The sequence below is a fragment of the Barbus barbus genome (genome assembly GCF_936440315.1).
Source record: "Barbus barbus genome assembly, chromosome: 42".
Taxonomy (NCBI): domain Eukaryota; kingdom Metazoa; phylum Chordata; class Actinopteri; order Cypriniformes; family Cyprinidae; genus Barbus; species Barbus barbus.
In genome coordinates this window covers 26164257-26183758 of record NC_136720.1, presented here as the reverse complement: position 1 = coordinate 26183758, position 19502 = coordinate 26164257, and the positions used below count along the sequence as shown (strand labels likewise).

Sequence of the window (19502 nt, the reverse complement as noted above, 5' to 3'; positions counted from 1 at the left end):
AATTTTTCTCAATTGTTAATCATTTTCAGACATTTAAAGCAGGCAGGGTTAACCTTATAGTAGGGCTCAACACTGATTACTGTCAGACTTTCAAAACTCTTCATCACTTGAATTGATTTAAATAATTAAATTTTAAAGCACAGTCACCACAAAGTAAAACTTTAGCACCTCTTTTTACTTTTAGATCTTTAAATACAGATTTAAAATCATAACAAGAAATAGTTTAATAGCTATGATACTGTTTTTGAAATCAAATCCTTGCATAGCTATGACAGGAAACACTAGCATATAACAATGCCTTGAAAAAAAAACAGCTAATTAAAAAAATTATAAAGCATATACATGAAGCCAAATAGGAAATAAAACAGTTATCCCCCTTTATAATAGTTAACATTTTTGGAAGTGACTGTAATTTAATTAAACATTTTTCTCTCAGTAACTGTAACTGATTACAGTTACATTTATTTTGTAATTAAATCAGGCCAATTTGATCCACATGGACATCGAGAGCGCCGTCAGCGACCACAAGGGCGGCAAGGTCAAGAAGCGTCCGGAGGTGCTTAAGTAAGTCCAGTGCTTGTGAATTATGAAGATGCCTGTTGCCATGGTAACGCAGCATCCGTTTCTCTGTGTCGGTCAGAATGATCCTGAAGAGTGACGGGACCATCCCTCCGGCCCCAGGAGGCCCCGCCCCCGAGCCTCCAGGAGCTGTCAATCAAACGGACAGCAAGAGCCGAGTGGCCAGTTGGACTGCATGGAGCAACGAGCAGCAGGAGCGTAAGTAGAGGTGTCTGTCGTTAACCCTCGAGTTCCTGTTCCAGAGTCTCACTGTGTGTGTGTGTGTGTGTGTGTGTGTGTGTGTGTGTTTGTCCTCAGATGATCCACAGAGACATTACACCGAGCTGGACGGCTCCCCTGAGATGAGCGCAGCACAAGTGGACAGAGATGTGGTGAGTGTTTACACTGATACACAACATCCTGTTCCTGCAGATGCTTATAAAGTCTTAAATTTGATCTTTAACATTATAAAAAGTCTTATTTTTACTTAATTTGGATGAAACTTTGGCTTAGACATATCTAAATACCAACATAAAACTACCAAATTAACATTATAATTTTTACTATTCTTGGTTACACTTTATTTTAAGATGTCCTTGTTACAGTGTAATTATACATTTAAGTACTGAGTAATGTTATTTAACTACATGTACTTACTATATGGTTAGGATTAGGGTTTGGCTTTGGGTTACTTGTATGTAATTGCATAATTGCATGTAAATGCATAATTTAGTGTTATTATAATAGTAAGTACATGTGACGTTTAATAAGGACACCTTAAAATAAAATGTTAAGGTCATTGCAGAGTCTGAAATTTTCGTATTCGTCATTCTTTCCTATCAAAAGGCTTGCTATGGATGCAAAAACACAGAAAATCGAACCTGATACAAATTTTTTATGATGGCCGAAAGTTTCGGAGGCAGTGTGTAAACGTGATTGACACAACGTGAGGTTGTATTTATTTTTTAACATGCAAAATTTTCAGAGGAAAATTCAGACTCCGTGTGCAATAACCTTGACCCTATTCTTTCTTTGGGAATTTGTTTGTTCACGTGACATTTACGACAACGTATTACATATTGTCTCTGTCTCTTTAATGTGAAAGGGAGAGAGAAAGAGAAGAAAAAGTTCAGTTGTAAGCTCATTTTCTATGTTCATAGGTGTGTGGGATATGTATGCAGTTACATGCCCCCAAAATTCAGTGACTCATTCATAAAGACAGTCAGCTGCTTCATTCCTTTTGCTGTTTGAATGAATCTTTGAATGAATGACTCACTCAACTCACTTGCCGCCACCTACTGGTGGTTTTACTTTGATAGTACCTTTTTAATTAAAAAGTTACAATTATAAATAATATCTAATTTAAACAACCTCATAGCATTATTTATGCAGTTGTAAATGCATTGTAAATATGTAAATGCCACTTCTGATGCTGCTTCTGTGTCATCTCTGCACTGTAAAGGTATAGATAAATAATGCCCCTGGAAATAATTTTAATGTGACAAATATTACCCCTTAATAAAAAAGGTTGGTGACTTAACGGCCATAAATATTTTTACCGGCCATGAGACCGTTTCATTAAAATACAAAAGAACAAATTAGGGAAACAAATCGAGTACTGATTTTTCTGATAAAAATTGCGATTGCAGTTTTATAATATAATAATATTTTGTAGTGGATTAAACGCATCCTGAAGACTTTCAGTCAGATTGATGGTTGTGTGAGAGTCACGTTGGTGTTGCACACGTCTGTGTGTGTGTGTGTGCAGCAGATGGTAAAATACTGACGTGTGTTACAGCAAATCCTCAATCACATTCTGGACGACATAGAACATTTCGTCACCAAACTGCAGAAAGCCGCAGAGGCCTTTAACGAGCTCTCCAAACGCAAGAAAACCAAGAAGAGCAAAAAGAAAGGACCCGGAGGTGAGTGTCTCCTCACATCACACATCCTCATCATACTCGTTATCATCAGTGTGTGTCATGAGTGTTTGCTGTGTGTCTTCGATCAGAGGGAGTTTTGACACTGAGAGCTAAACCTCCGTCTCAGGACGAGTTTATCGACTGCTTCCAGAAGTTTAAACACGCCTTCAACCTGCTGGTGAGTGATGATAATCAGGTCTACATCCCTCCCAATAACAAACATTTTTAGCAGGAAAATCTAATTCAGATGATCTGTGATGTGATTATTGTTTGTCGTTCCAGGGGAAGTTGAAGAACCACATTCAGAACCCCAGCGCTGTGGATCTGGTCCACTTCCTGTTCAATCCTCTCGGACTGGTGCGTCTTCTGATCGTGTGTGTGTGTGTGTGTGTGGAACAGTCGTTCTGTCGGACTGACGTGTTTCCGTGTGTGTGTTTGTGTCTCTCAGGTGATCCAGACGTCTGGAGGGGTGGATCTGGCTAAAAGTGTGATCGTTCCTCTCCTCACCAGAGAATCCATTGACTTCCTGCATGCGGCGGGTTCGGCGGAGGAGAGACACCTGTGGGTCACGCTGGGAGACGGATGGACCAAATGCAGGTACTGGAGCGTCTCTCTTAATAACAAAACTGACCGATATTTAAAACTTTTCATTGAACAAAATCAAACAAGATATAAATCTCTTAACAGAACTGAACTGCTGATGTTTACATTTTTACAGAACAAACACAGCTGATATATAATCCTCCTAACTGAACAAAAACAACCGATATTTAAGTCTCCTAACCGAACAAATGTTTAATATTTTTCAAAACAAAAACAACAGATATTTAAATCTCTTACCAGAACAAAACCGACTGATATTTTTTTCTTAAATGAACAAAAACAGCTCATATTTAAATATTTTAATAGAACAAATATGACCAATATTTTAATCTCTTAACAGAACAAAACCAACCGATATTTAAATATTTTAAAAGAACCGACCGATATTTAAGTTTCTTAACAGAACAAAACCAACCGACATTTAAATATTTTAACAGAACAAAACTAACTGATATTTAAATATTTTAAACAAACAAAACCAACTTTTATTTAAATCTCATAACGGAACAAAACAGAGTGGTATTTAAATCTTTTAATCACACAATCAAACAACAGTTAAATCTCTTAACAGAACAGAACTGACTGATGTTTACATTTTTAAAGAACAAACACGACTGATATTTAAATCTCACAACTGTACAAAACTGTCCGATACGCAAACATTTTATCAGAACAAAATTAACTGACATTTAAAGGTGCCATAGAATGAAAAACTGTCTTTGCCTTGGCATAGTTAATAAGAGTTCTGTACATTAAAATGACATACCGTGAGCCTCAAACACCATAGTTTCCTCCTCCTTATGTAAATCTTATGAATAAAACAAGACCACTGAAAAACAGGCGAATCAGAACATAACACCGACTGTGACGCAACAGTCGGGATCACTACGCCCCCAACATTTGCATAAACCCGCCCATGTTCTATGCCAGCCGCCAGCCGAACCATCAGAAGTTCTGCAGGTATTGTAAATAAACAAGTGAGGACAACAGCGAAAATGGCAGACCATGGAAATAAATGTTATGTTCCAGGCTGTGCAAGGGATGTGAATAACGCTTTCTACTAAAATAACGCGAGCCACTAAAGGGACATGGCTAGCTCTTTGCTAGCGGTAGCCTGTTACATTACAGTACATAAGATTTCACTTTCCACATAAACAGAGTAATGGTGCGTTCACACCGGACGCGACTTGCGCGAATAAATCGCGCTATTCGCGCGTAGTTGGACGCGTGAACATTTTGGGTTTACTCGCTTCATTCGCGCGTGAAATTCACTGCACAACAGACGCAAATTCACGTCATGGGCGGGGCTTCTGCCAGGGGGCACAATGACTGCCACAGAGAGCATATGTATAGAATTTGGCAAATAAAATCAGCCCTTTATTTATAAAAACAGCCCCTATTTGAAAATGTGCTTCGCCGATTTCGGAGCCGTGAGCTCCAGGCGATCACCGGGCGCTCGTGCTCATGTATCCCGAAGAGAGGAGCATAACCTCGGCTAGTCCTTCTGACATTTGCCGCTGGCTCTGATGTCTCTGTAGTGGATAAACATAAGATATAATTTGTTTTGGGTAAATCTAACAGGTAATCTTTGGTCTATAGTACAGCTCCAGATACAGCTACGATGATTTAGTCCTCTATTGTTGTTTTGATTTCTGCCTCGCTCGTAATCACACTACTAGAGCAAGCTCCTGATTGGTTAGCGCGGCGCGAATATCTGCCAAAGTTCAGATTTTTGAATTTGCGCGATTCGCGGGAACCGCTCGTTCCGCGCATCAAACGCTCGAAACGCTCAATTCGCGGCGCGTCATTCGCGCGAATCGCGTCATTCGCGCCGCCTCATTCGCGAGAATCGCGCCGCAGGATGTCTATTCGCGTCTTTGCATTGACTTAACATGTAAATCACTCGCGCTTAACGCTTCATTCGCGTCTGGTGTGAACGCACCATCAGGAGAGATGACTGAGGATGATGGCGAATGATTTACAGATCCTGAGCACCACTGACAAGCATCTGATCTTGTAAAATATGTGGGAAATACTGCCGCTCCATAGTATAAACATTCGTGCGATCGCAAATCTTGAAACTATGTGAAACTATAATGTGATCGACCGATCGTTCAAAAGCAGTTTCAATGCCTCACGTATTAATAACGGCTCCCTGATGCCCGTATTTTATATACAGTATAATTACTACGGCTGGGACTCGATTCCAAAAAGAATCGATTCCGAGGCGTTGGGAATTGAGAGTCGATTCCATTAGGCGGAATCGACTCCTCTTTAAGATTTTTTTTGTTTGTTTTTTTTGTTTTTTTTACACAAACCGCAGCCTGTAGCCGATTTCATTTGTCAACACAATCATGTCACCTGTAAAGAAATAAAGTTCAGACTAAATAAATGGATCCAGTCGTAACACAGAGTGGTTTAGGTAGGATGATTATTTCAGCGTTGTGTAGCAATCAGCGGAATGACTGACCCAATGAAATCTTTAGAATCGGTTGCTGGGCGGGGTTTGATCTTCCTCCTTGTAGTTTAGGACAAGAAGAATAAATCTGATTTCTTACACTGCTTTTTAAAAAACAACCACGTACAGTATGGAGACTGACGCTATCAGTGACTACGTTTACAGGGGCAGCAGTAATCTAATTATTGACCTTATTCTGAATAAGACAATATTCTGATTAAGGTGATTACATACATGAGTTGCTTTCAGATTATTCCGTTCATGTTCCCGTTTTACGTGTTACAGATCGATTAATGGCACGCATCATTAAGTCTCCATGCCATGCAGTCCAACGTTTCTTCCAGAATTATCAACATACAGTTTGTCTTCTTTATGGTACTATAAATAGTTTTGGCTGTTTCATTTACAAATTATACGAAAGCTACGAGTCACTTCGTCGTCGTATTAACAACGTTAATAGTTAGATTAAGGTGTGTAGCCTACATGTCTGTAATGCAGTCCGATAATGCGACTAAAATAGGAATAATCCACGTCTTAATTCAATTTGTGTTTACTTCTATTATGACTTTAGCCAGATTAAGGTAATTAGAAATCACTGTTTACATGGTAGTTTCTTAATCAGAGTATTGTTTTAGGCTAATCAGGTTCATATCGGAGTATTGTTGTCCATGTAAACAGTGTTTTTTGATTATGTTCCATAGAGAAAAGTGCCTCGTTCTATTTATGACCAAGCAGCACTCGCAATACGACTAATAGGAAGGACAAATGCCATGGATGCCATGATTATGTCGCACTTAACATATTGTCTGACAAGCCGGGGACAAACTAATGGCTTATCACTAAAGCCATTAGTAATTCTTTATAAAAAAAACCTTAAAGTACTGGACCAGAAGCCTAACAGTTTACATCATTGCATTATTCTTAAAAAGCATAAACTGCTAAGCTGGGAAGATGTAATCAAATATAAAAATATCTGTCTGGTCTACAAAATTTTGCATAACATCGCTCCTGCTCCTCTTAGTTCATTTATAATTCAACGTAACAATAGCAGTCAGATCACCAGAAGCAATACACGAGGTGACCTTCTAATCCCATTTAGGAAAAGCACATTTGGTCAATTATCATTTTCTGTTACAGCAATACAAAGCTGGAACTCATTGCCCACTATAATTAAAGACATACATATGTATTCCACCTTTACTATACACCTTAAAAACTGGCTGTCTGACAATTATAACTGCACACATCAATCTGACAGTTGTGCTGTGTAGTTGATGTGACATGGTCATGTTGCTGCCATTAGCTTTCTGCTGCCTGCTTCAATGTTTGGTCCTGTATGTGTTATTTTGTATGTTGATCTGTATTGTTTTAATGCATGAACTGCTCTTATGCCTTTGCAATTTGTGCTTGCTTGTTTGTGTTTGTCTTAATTGTGTTCCACACGCTTGTATGTTTTGCTTAGCCTTACTGTAATTGTAATGTATTTTATTTGATGCATGCCTTCTAACAACTGGCTGGGGACTACAGCTGGAAATTAGCCGTTGAGGCTAAAGCTGCTCTTTTTAATAAAAGGGATTGTCCACATTATTATAAATCAAATCAAATCAAATCAAATCAAATGGATTTGCAACAGTCGATTTGTCACGCCCGGTGTAGAGAGTTTCTCACTGTGTGGCACGGTAAGATGCGAATATGTTAGACACGGTGTTGGTATAAAAAAAAAAAAAAGAATCGAAAATAACAGTGAGGAATCGATTCTTTCGATTCCAGAAACAAGAATCGGAATCGATTCCAAAAAATGCGGAATCGAACAGCCCTAATAATTACCCGACAATATAACTGTGAGAGAAAGTATTTAAATATATATTTTCCTCCCTGTGTTTCCTTCTTGCTGCCAATGAGCCTCACTGTGAAACAGCCAATCAGAGCAGAGCTCATTGTTATTCATGACCCTTCCAAATATGGTAATAACAGACCGTTTCATTCTAGGGAGAAATCCTAGGGTTATAAATGCACATGTAAAACCGTTTCTGGAGATTTTTTGCCCTTATCTAAGCCACATACCTTCTATGTAGATATCAGAGAACAATTTAAAATACTGTATCAATGCATTCTATGGCACCTTTAAATATTTTAACAGATTTAAATCGCACAGAATCAACCGATATTTAAATATCCTAATCAACAAATATTTTAATCTGTTAACAACCGACCAACATTTAAATCTCTTAAATGTCTTTGAAAGCACAGACATGTGTTTGAGTGACTGCTGAACCGATATAAGTGCTAGACAACACTATAAATGCATCTCATCCATTTCCATTTAATCATTTAGCAGATGCTTTTATCCAAAGCGACTTACAAATGAGTACAATGGAAGCAATGAAAATCAACAAAACAGCAATATGCAAGTGCTATGACAAGTCTCAGTTAGCCTAACGCAGTACACATAGCAAGGTTTTTAATTTTTTTATTATATAATAAATAAAAGGAAAACAGATAGAATAGAAAAAGAATAGAGCAAGAATAGAGTGCAAGTCTAAAAGGGGTAAATTTTTATTATTTTTAAGAATAGAATTAGAATAGAGAGTGCTAGAGTTAGAGGGTCAAGTAAAGAGGGAAGAGATGTGTATTTAGCCAATAATATACACACAAAATATCGTCTAATTATTGTTATCGATAAAATCCCAGAAAATATCGAGATATAATTTTTTTGGCAATATCGCACACCCCTACTCTCAGCACATTTCTGCTTGCTTTCTATAAACTCAAACACAAAGCGTATAATGACCTGCACAAACAGTCAACTATTAACCAACACTCTCATCCATCATCAACAATTATCCAGCATTATAACCCACTCTAAGACACATTATAGACATAACAGTAGGAATGTAATCCTGCTCTGAAAGCATGTGTATTGTGATGTGTCTTGTGTTGAGGTTGGAGTGGCCGAAGGATCACCCGTTTCCTCTGCACACGCTGCGTTTCCGGGACGGTTGGGAGCCGCCGGTGCTGGTGTCTCGTGAGCAGGACGTGGCTCAGCTGGCGGAGAGGCTCGGCGCGGCGCAGACCGAGGTTCAGAGACCTGTGGACAGATCTCCGCTCGATGTGAGACGCTTGTTCACCTTTAACACTTACAGCTGTGAAGTACTTGTTAAAGTGAAAGTGTTTTCTCTCCTGACAACAGTCGGTGGTCCAGGACTTCCCCGGCACAGACGGGTACGGCTACAGTCACACTTCTTACAAGCGTTTGCACCTGCTGGAGCCAGACATGGCCGTGGCTGCTTTTAAACACGCGGTCAGCCGTCATGTAGATAGGTAAAACCCACCTGGGTACGAGCGACCGCACCGCGCGCCCTGGAGAACCGGCTCAGCGCAGGCTGCGCTTCTGGGTCTGTTCTGGGTTCATTCTGCTTCTCTAAACTCTCAACTCTGACCTGAACTCTCAATCTGTTCAAACGTCCAGGTTTCTGTCTTCTAATGGAGTAAAGACTCTTCCCGTCTCGTTCTTGAGCTCTGAGACGCTCCTCCATGGCGGCAGCGGTCGGTCAATAACCACATTCATCCGTCAGCATTTAAAGAGAGCGAGCTTGTGTTTTTGCTGCTGAAAATCATGTTGTTCCTCAGTGTTTTTGTCTTGTTTTGCAGTACAAAGATGTCAACAAGATACATTTACTTGAGAAGCAAAATTACTTCAGAAATATAGTGGGAAAAAACCACACACACACAAAAAAAACTATTATTTTCCATATACTAAATGCTAAGCAGATTTGTATTATTATTATTATAGTCTTGGATATGTCAATGATTAGCAACAACATTCATTTTGATGCATTATTTGTTTTTTGTGCAGTTTCAGATTTAAAAAATGGTACTATAATGTGGAAAATAGTAAGAAGCTGAAAAAGTACTTAAATGAAAGCCTGCATGATTTTATGCTAAACTGGTTTAAATTAAACACAAAATATTGCAGTTTCAGCGTGGACACATTTTTGCACCTTGTGTAAAATAGACTTAATAAAACAAATGAGCATAAACAAAATTGTATTTATTTATTTTTAGTATATTTATTAATAAAAGTCTAATAAATTAATAAAAGTCTAATACACACTTTTGACCAAATTTATGCTGTTTGCATTAACAACTAGTTTGATAAAACAAGACCAAATATCTGGCAGGTTAGTCAAAACAATTAATCTTGTTTTTCCTTTGAATTAAGTTTATTTTTCTGACCCCATTAGCTGATATTCTTGTTTTGAGCTCAAACTCACTTCATTTTGATTATTATTTCAGAAAACAAGGTAAGAAAACAATATCTTAAGTCATTTTGCTTCTTAGTTAAATGGATCTTTTTGTAGTGAAAAACTAGAAAACTAAAATTTTTTTTTTTGCAGCATGCCTCATTTCTGGAGGTTCATTGACTCTTTCTCTTCAGGAACCTTGAGGCTCACAGCCAGATGCAGAGGAACTTTGCCAAATCCAGATATGACTTTGTGGCCAGAAACAACACTGAACTGTCTGTGATGAAAGACGAGGTGGTGGAGGTATGATGATGATGGTGATGATGTGGCGTCAGTGTGACAGTCTGTCATGTGACATGTCAATCTGATTGGTTGTCAGGTGCTGGATGACAGGAAGCAGTGGTGGAAGGTGCGAAACGGGTCGGGCGCTTCAGGATATGTGCCAAACAACATCCTGGAGATCAGCAGGGCAGTGGACATGACGGGCCGCGGGGAGCCCATCTACAGCCACACCATACAGGTGACACACACACACACACACACACACACACACAAGACGCTTACTCAGCTTCTGTCTGCATGCTTCATCTTCACTTTCATTTCATCTCCTTGTTTTGTCACGTCATAGAATTATTGTTTGTGTTCATCTGTTCATCTTAAAGCTAATGATGCCAAAAAAGGAATTTGAGTTGTTTAAGGTAAACGAGTGTTTGTGTTCAGTTTGTTTTGATTTCCTGCATTAGTTCAGTTTATCTCCCTCTCTCTCTGTGTGTGTGTGTGTGTGTGTGTGTGTGTGTGTGTGTGTGTTTGTGTGTGGGTCTCCTTAATCATATTTTGGGGACAAATTTGTACGCATAAGTGAGTTAAACCTCCTTTTAGAGACATCCTCATTTGTAAAAATGATATAAAAAATAACAGTTTTTCATAAATCGTAAAAATGCAGTGTGTTTTCTGTTAGGATTAGTGTGTTAGTTAGGTAGTATAACTAGCTGTAAATAAAACAATAGATGTCTAAGGAATGACTAGTGTGTGTGTGTGTGTGTGTGTGTGTGTGTGTGTTTTATTTGCTGTGTGTGTGTTAGTTGTTGAATTTCATTTTCAAGTCACTCTTCATTTTTCTTTCAAGCAATTACTGGGCGAGTTAAATGAGGTAACTGGATTATTTTGACTTGCAGTCAGTGAAACCCCCCATAATCAACCATCTCAGTATGTTTTTGATAGAGATCTGTCTGTGTAGAGGCCGGCTAGACATTAGAATTATTAATACAGTATAAATTATGAACTACTGGAGATTTGTGTGTTAGGGTCCGTTCACACAGAACACGTCCTTGCGTCTAAAAACTTGAGATGCAGCTTTTTAAAAACATGCAGAACACCTCCTCCATCATGCTGCTGTCTAATAAAACCGTTGCCATGCCAAGTTGCTACTGTAAACAATGCTTGCCCCGCCTCTGGGTTCTTCTGATTGGTCCACTGTTCTGGAACTGACATTGAAGAGCGGCGCTGCGTGTAAACATTTAAATTCTTTTAACTTGACACAGTGTCTTAAAAACGCTGCGCTCATGCAAGATGCTGCAAAAGACTCGAGATGTGAGTAATAGTAATACACGTCCATCTAGTACGTGTTTACATAGAAAAACAAAGTAGCACATTGAAATAGAAAAGCATGTTCTGTGTGAACGGCCCCTTAGAGACCTCATGAAATCAGATTCATGGCTTTGATGAGCTCATCTGATGTCCAATCGAAGTTGATCATGTGATTACAGCAGGTCTGGCAGGTGAACTAAATCACGAGCGCTTCATGCATGTCCTGTGTGAACAAGAAGTGCATCAGTGCAGCGCTGGTTTCATGAGGTCTTGATCACAGCGGAGTTCAGTGTCTGACTGTGCTGTTTGTCCCGTTCAGAAGCAGCGCTCAGATTATGTGCCCAAACCGGTGGTGACGGAAGCCCCACCCACCCCGATGGCCCCGCCTCCTCCCGCCCCTCTGCAGATCCCCACCCCCCCGCTGCCGCCTGCACCCGCCCAACATCAGGATACACAACCAGCCGACGGCCAACAACACAACAACAGCAGCAGCGAGAGCGACGGCGTGACCATGAGAGAACATCAGAGAGAGAGACCTGCGCCCGCCAGCCGTATGCACTCACACACACACACACACACACACACACACTCACAATCAGCACATTTTCTGAAAAATAAGCCATACTGGGCAAATCGATTCAAAACATTAAAGGGGTCATGAACTGAGAAACCAAAATTCCCTTGATCTTTTGACATAAAGGTCATTGTACTATAAAAACATCCTGTAAGTTTCAGAACTCAAAACTTTGTCATTAGTCTAAAAAAAGCTTCTATTGAAGGCAGTCTGCCAAAGCCACAGCTTTTGGAGTGTTCTACTCCAGGGGTCGGCAACCTTTTTGGCATGACGTGCCATTTTTTAATTTTTCTGGTTAACCACTGTACATAAGCATTTTTTAATGATTAGATTAAAAAAAAATTATTTCCATGCAAATAGTTTCTTAAGATTTTTTTCATAAATTGTTTTTTAAACTTTTCAAAAGTTTCTTGAATAACAGATGTACTGTGTGACCGTACTGAACACCACTGTATGTGTGTGTGTGTGTGTGTGTGTGTGTGTGTGATAAGGCCAATGCATTAAAACCTTTCAGATTAATCACCATTCTATATTAATGTTCTGCGCGCACACACCCTCACACCACTCGCAGACAGAGATCGGAGATCGTGGTGTCCAAAAGTAACATTCAGAAGCTCATAAACTGCTTGTCAGTGCTGCCACGTGACTTTTTATTTGATCTGAAGAGCCTAGTATGTGCAGCGGTCGCGCGCTCATCCGTAGACTAGCGCAAGTTAATTCTCACACTTTAATAGTATTTATAGCTCCTAACAGGCTGTGTCAATAAAGTCTCAAATTTTTCATGAAAACTGCAATTTACATTTATGCATTTAGCAGACGCTTTTATCCAAAGCGACTTACATTGCATTCAAGTTACAGTTTTTACATTTTATCAGCTCTTGCTTTCCCTGGGAATCGAACCCATGACCTTGGCGTTGCTAGCGCCATGCTCTACTATTTGAGCTACAGGAAAGCCCCCTTTAAATTTGAAGAAGGGGGACGATAAATTACAATAAGTTTGCCGACTCCTGTTCTACTCTATGATTTAATAGTGTGGATAAGCCTCGCCTCCGCAGAAGAACATCAACACCTGCTTCTACATAACTGCCTGTTTAGCCCCGCCCACCAATTTGTGCATGTAGTGTTTATGAGAGAGGCGAATGCTCAGGTCTACGCAGAAACCAAATGATAAAGATGGCTCTGAAGACAACAAGACGCTGTTCAGTGCCAAGTTATGGAAAAACAGTGTTTATGTTGCCTTCCTTCTGATCCCAACTTTAGGAATGAGTGGATGAACTTTATTTTTATTGAAGATCCAGACCACGTCAGTAAGAACTCAGTCCTTTCTTCACTTAATTTTACCGTAGATTCATTTACAAACAAGGCACAATTCGACGCAAGATTTTCAGAAAGATTGAAACTAAAACACAATGCTGTGTGACTATATTGGATCCGACAGTAATGTCACAACACACAAGTGTAACTGTTTTTATTACGTGGTCACTATTGCTTTGTCTCTTCTTACAGTTCATTTGATATGTATTGAGTTATTTATGCGTTCTTGATCTAAATCACAGCAGTGTCCATCTGTGAGGAATGTTGCTGTCAATCATCCTCAACTATTAGCCAATCACAGCAGTGGGCATTTACTTCCGAGTCTACGATCCTCCACGCCTATTCAAACAGAGCGTTCTGATGAGGCGGGTTAAAAACAGGACAGAAAATAGCCTATTACTTCTAAATTATGTTTTTTAATATAAAAATCTTGATAACATTATAAGTGGACCTCAGAGAACAGTACAAAATAAAAAACAAAGGCAGTTCATGACCCCTTTAATACAAAATGTAATAGTATCTCAATGTGTAAATGACACGCATATATACACACACACCTGCAGCATTATCCGTGTGTTTCTCAGGCCGGAAGTCCAACATGGAGGAGGTTCAGGACGAGCTGATGCACAGACTGACTCTGGGCCGCAGCGCTCAGAAGAAGTTCCAGGCTCCGTCTCGCTCCTCCAGCCTGCCGGCGATCAACGTCACGTACGACTCCACGCCAGACGAGGTCAAGGCTTGGCTGCAGCTCAAAGGCTTCAGCGACGTGTGAGTAACTCGTTCATCTGCTCTGTATCATGAGTGGGGTCATCAGATGCCCATTTTCCACAAGTTGATATGATTCTTTAGGGTCTTAATGAAGTCTATAACATACTTTGGTTGAAATTTCTCAATGGTACTGTAAAAAACACCCTTTTTACCCTGTCAAAATCAGCTCTGTTTTCAGCAAGCCGTTTTAGTCCATGTTTCTTTAAATGCTAATGAGCTCTGCTGACCCCGCCCCTCTCTTCCGTGGAGTGACGAGCCGTTCTCATGATACTGTTTACTTTAGCCATGGAACTTGCTAACTAGCACTTTATTAGGAAAGGCGATTTGCAAAAATTCTTAAAAGAACCTTATACTCACTTCTTCTGGAGGTGAAGCTGGATCACGAATGATTTGCACGAACATAGACGCATTTAGGCAGATCAGGGGGCGCATTCCCTTCACAAACAAACTTAATCCACTGTGTCTTCAGCGGCTCAGATGTCGGGAGTAAATAACGACTGCTATGTTCATTATTACGTCCAACAACAAAACACCTCAATTGTTTAGGAGACATTCTTGTCTACATCTGCTCCAGCGGTGAAACAATGGCGGATTGATGACAGCTCACTCAGGGCGGGCCTAAGGTAAAACGCTAGTGTCAATCAACAATTGTGGGAGGGGCCTGGGTCTGTGTGACATCACACAGACAGGCATCTGAGAATGGCTTGATATGAGAAAGGGGAAATTATTTTATGAGATTTAAAAAAAAAAAAAACACTGGGTGGATCTTTATCATTATAGGGTGGTTATGTGCACACACTGCCAACACACATTTATGTCCAAACATCATAAATTGCATGTTGCATCCGATGACCCCTTTAAGGCTGATGGGTTGAGCTGTTGTGGTTTGATCTGCAGGACTATCAACAGTCTGGGTGTGTTGACCGGCGCTCAGCTCTTCTCTCTGAACAAAGACGAGCTGAAGACCGTCTGTCCTGATGATGGCGCTCGGGTCTACAGCCAGATCACCGTCCAGAAAGCTGCTCTCGAGGTGAGTCGACTTCCTCCGCTTCTCCTCACAGATCCTTCCTTATTTCTCTCTTCATTCCTCTTTCAACTCTTCTGTCATAATCTAAATATCTCAGACCGGATCACATCACACTGACCGTACGATTCTGGATCCATCCAGAAAGTAATAGCATAACAGTATTCCCTGAATCGAATCTCGAGTCCGGTTAGTTAAATGACTGACAAGTTGCTCAACTCTGGCAAGTGTCGCTTGGGTTTTTCTGTGGTGTTTTTGCTGTCTGCAGGTTTTCTTCTGACCCTCCCATGATCTTCACATGTAATCCACGTTCCTCTGAAGGTACTTTAGTATCATAGCGAGGTGGCTTTGCTCTGTTTAGTTAACAGCAGTTTAGTTAACACATCATTAACCAGTTCCTACTTAAAGGGATAGTTTACAAACCTGTATGAGTTTCTTTCTTAATATCTTTTGAAGAATGTTGGAGTGCAAAGAGTTGATGGATACCGTAATATGTTGGACGTCAAAAACGGTTTGATTCCCAACATCCTTCAAAATATCTTCTTTTGTGTTTAAAGGAAGAAAGAAATTGAAACAACTTGAGTGTGAGTAAATGATGACAGAATTTACATTTTTGGGTGAACTGTCCCTTTAAATTGGAATATAAAGTCCACGCTTGGCTAGTTCATAACTAACTCTGTACTATTAATAATCGTGTCATTATTCAGTTCAATTTTTGTTCTCATCTGATAGCATCAGTGCAGTTAAATCAATAATATTACACAATATACATTTTCTTTTAAACTCTCCCAAAATTTAAAAAACAAACAGAAATGGCATTTATTTATTTCGATTGATCTTATGATGCACAACGACTGAAGTCTGACAGGTAAACATGACAATAGCAGTCAATCTGCTGTTTTATTCCAGCTGTTACTCCTGCTCTTATCAGTAAATATTTAGTTTGAACCATTAAACATAACAATGCATAATGCAAAAATATTTAGTAACTTGCCACACATTTCTGCCACAACCAGCTGGTGTGTTTCTTCCTCCAGCTCATATTAATATTTCAACAGCACATTTGATTTTGTTTGCACATGACTGATGATCTGCGTTTCATTGAGTGCACATTGTAATAGATGCGTATGTTGTTTAGTGGCTTCTGTCTCATGTTTCCAGTCATAGTTAGAGAACAGATGCTTTCCCAGAATCCCTCAAGCGCCCCTTTACACGTCCATCATTGTTAGTTTAGAGCATCTGATGAAGACCCTTCATCCTCATTCACTCGTTTCTGCTCTTCCTCTCTCTGTCTCTCCATCACGCCGCAGGTGTTTTGAGGTGTTGAGCGTCACGCAGCTTGTTTAAATGAGCATTTTGTGTAGGGCTGGGTTGGAAATACAGATTTCTCGATTTTAATCGATTCTCATTTTGATGAACCGATATTAATTCTTAAATTAAACAACTTTTATTTTGGATGCGATTAATCGCGATTAATCATTTGACAGAACTAGTAATATTTAATAAATCCATCATGAAATAAAGGAACTCATCTGGTTCCTGTGGTCTTGTCCCGATGGCAGTACCTGATAGCTTATGTATCCAAAGGAATCAATATTGATCGGAACTTAATAGAATTGCAAGCTTGTGAATCGAAATCGAATCAAATGGTGAAATTAGTCTCAATCCCCAGCCCTAGCGAGGTGTTTCTGAGTGTCTCACTGCTGTTCTGTCTGTGTGTCTGTAGAGGAGCTCCGCCTCAGAGCTGCAGGAGGTCATGAGGAGGCGGCAGGAGAAGCTGGCGGCAATCGATTCTGGCGTGGAGTCCTTCGATGAGGGGAGCAACCACTGACCCCTCTCTCACCTCTGACCTTTTACAGGACGCCGTGGAGCGTGCTCAGTTTGCTGTCATAATGCGCCGTCGTCAAGAACTCTTGGACCCGTCCGATAACGGAACTGGATCGGATGCGGACGAACACGCGTGACGAGACGCGAGAGGAAGTTTGCTTTTTGTAGAGATGTGAACGTTGCTGCAGCGTTCTCCGTAGGTTCCTGTAAGAACATCAGAGCAGTGTGTAGCCTAGTGCCATCGAGTTCTGCCTTCATAGTCCAACATCCTGGAACGATTCATATATATTTGCAGTCATATTGTACTTTTACTGCTCAGACAGAAAACACCTGTGAATATTCCCACACGACTGGCTGGATCTTGGACCAAATATTGATTCGATTAACTATTGTTCCTCACAGACACTTCTGACTAATGACGTCTTGAAGTTCAGCCAGATTATTTATCAGCCGCTTTGAATGTATGTGGAGATGTATGGGTAAGACTTTTTTTTACTAGCAAAATAATATTTCTATACATGACCGTTTTGTACTGCCAAAAGAGAAGCTTTATGGAAATGAAATGTCTGTTTCTGAATATCTGAGATGATGAGTTTCACAAGGACATGGTTTTGGGCCAAAATCCTCCTGCAGTCTCATCCTCTTCTTCCTCTGTCTGCAGATCTCATTCTAATGATGTTGCCATCAAAGCTTCTGAAATATAAATGACTTCTCGTAAGCATTGATTATGTTCTTCTCTGTCCAGTAACGTGACTGATGTTTGGCCAAATCAATCTCTGGGTTCAAGGTTCCTATTTAAACACAGATTTCGCACATTCAGTGTGTAAATATGTAAACTGTGTGCAGAATAAATGGAATCATGTGACCTCTGTGTGGTGTCCGTGATAGTGTGATTGTTAAAAAGCTCTCAGACCTGCACTTTCTACCTACTGCAAGATTTGAACCGGGATGCAGACCACTGAGCCACTTGAGAGCTTACCTGTAAGAAAACAAATCAATAAAGAGAGAGAATCAAGATAGCATTCAATGCATGAAGGAACGTCACTCAGACCATTGAGCCACTGAAGCGTCTTCGCTTATATATTTCTTTTTGGAGGGAGTTTTATGTCAATAATTCAGAACCGATTAAAGTTTACTTTTTGTCAAATATGAGTGTAATATAAAATTGAGCTGGACTGCTATAGCGCTCCTCAAGGCTGAATCAACTTTGCTTCATAACTGACACATTTTGCAAGACTTGTAATTGATCTGAACTGCTTAATTTTCTCCTGTTTATCACTGTATTACGCTCTGTATTGCATATAGCAATAGGTGACTTAATATAGTTGAAAGTGTACATATTTTAGAGAAGTTATACATTTAAAGGGGTCGTGACATAAGAAATCAAATTTGCCTTGATCGTTTGGCATATAAAAGGTCTTTATAAATCATTCTGCAAGCTGCATAGCTTAAAACGTCTTCCTCATTATAAACAAAGCATGGCTTCAAAAAACGTCTCGTTTGGATCTGAGGTCTCGGGGTTTTGTTTTTCACAGGTAAGAATTAACAGTTGTTTCTGGATGTATTTTGGTCATTTTTAACATTATTTTTTCAGCTTAATTAGTTTGGGGGTTGGAGGGATCTCATATTCTGGTCTGTGTTAAACATTACTATACTTTGGCATTTTGTTGTCCAACTTAAACTGCACACACTCACAGCCCAAACATTCCTATGTAGTAATATATATTGACATTTTCAACATGTGTTTTCTGCATGGGTGAGTGTAATTTGCATTGTAAAGCAAAATGTCAAGCTTTGTCAAGTTGTTTACCACAGACCTTATTTTACTCATTAATTTAAAAAACCCATTATAGAATATAGGAGAATTATTCTTTATTAGTCAGGTTTTGATGATGTCACAACTAAACCACTCTATTCCCAGGGAAAGCTAGAACTGAAAACTGAAATAAAATGTCCTTGAGCTGCAGATTGATTCAGAGGATTTTATATCTATATCTATCTGTGCATATATATATATAACCCTCTGAATCAATCTCAGCTCATATATATATTTTATGTTTTACTAAAGGAACACATTAATTAAACACAATTTGGAATTGACAACCATACATTTTTGCTTGTCTTCAGTTGTGTCTTTAATAATTATTACACAAATACTATTATATATACTATAATTTACTTTATAATGTACTATTAATTTATTCTTCATTGTCTATTCTGTATTATTACATATTCTACTTGCTATTATTCATTTATTATTATGGTATTATACATATAATTGTTGCTATTATAAATCTACTGTATCACTTATGTTATTGTACTGTTGTACTTGCTATTTTATATTATTCACTTTACTACAACTTGTACTACATATACTTTTTAATATTACATATCACTTTTACTATATTGTTGCAGTGCATAATATTTTACCACTGTAACTAAGTTTTACTGGATCCATAAAGGATTATCAGTATTTGTTAATGTTTTTATCTCTATGGAGTGCTATGAAAATAGGAAGCAGTCAATTTTATATTTGCAGATTTTATTCCATTTTCTCTATTATGGCAAATTATTAGTTAACAGCTTGATATATATATATATATATATAGATGTATATACTAGA

The 19502-nt window shown here is 39.1% G+C and overlaps 1 protein-coding gene across 7 annotated transcripts in view; it reads left to right on the top strand.

The window, feature by feature from the left end:
• Nucleotides 1-18984, top strand: part of LOC306861318 (epidermal growth factor receptor kinase substrate 8-like) — a 50108-nt gene extending 31124 nt beyond the window's left edge. The window contains exons 8-25 of one of the 7 annotated variants that reach the window (XR_013783465.1): nucleotides 482-564; nucleotides 641-777; nucleotides 877-950; nucleotides 2357-2483; nucleotides 2570-2658; nucleotides 2763-2837; nucleotides 2929-3077; nucleotides 8484-8652; nucleotides 8732-8763; nucleotides 9980-10088; nucleotides 10165-10305; nucleotides 10448-10483; nucleotides 10912-10935; nucleotides 11692-11923; nucleotides 13845-14028; nucleotides 14926-15058; nucleotides 16912-17358; nucleotides 17541-18984. Coding sequence is in view for 6 of the 7 variants with exons in the window: in XM_079403517.1 (XP_079259643.1) it covers nucleotides 482-564; nucleotides 641-777; nucleotides 877-950; nucleotides 2357-2483; nucleotides 2570-2658; nucleotides 2763-2837; nucleotides 2929-3077; nucleotides 8484-8652; nucleotides 8732-8862; nucleotides 9980-10088; nucleotides 10165-10305; nucleotides 10448-10483; nucleotides 10912-10935; nucleotides 11692-11923; nucleotides 13845-14028; nucleotides 14926-15058; nucleotides 16912-17016 (1998 nt within the window). In the remaining variant the exon portion in view is untranslated. Of the gene's footprint in view, nucleotides 1-481; nucleotides 565-640; nucleotides 778-876; nucleotides 951-2356; nucleotides 2484-2569; nucleotides 2659-2762; nucleotides 2838-2928; nucleotides 3078-8483; nucleotides 8653-8731; nucleotides 8863-9979; nucleotides 10089-10164; nucleotides 10306-10447; nucleotides 10484-10911; nucleotides 10936-11691; nucleotides 11924-13844; nucleotides 14029-14925; nucleotides 15059-15320; nucleotides 15374-16778 lie in introns of all 7 variants that reach the window. The other 6 variants (XM_079403519.1, XM_079403517.1, XM_079403518.1 and 3 more) reach the window with 6 other exon arrangements.
• The last annotated feature ends 518 nt before the right edge of the window (nucleotides 18985-19502 follow it).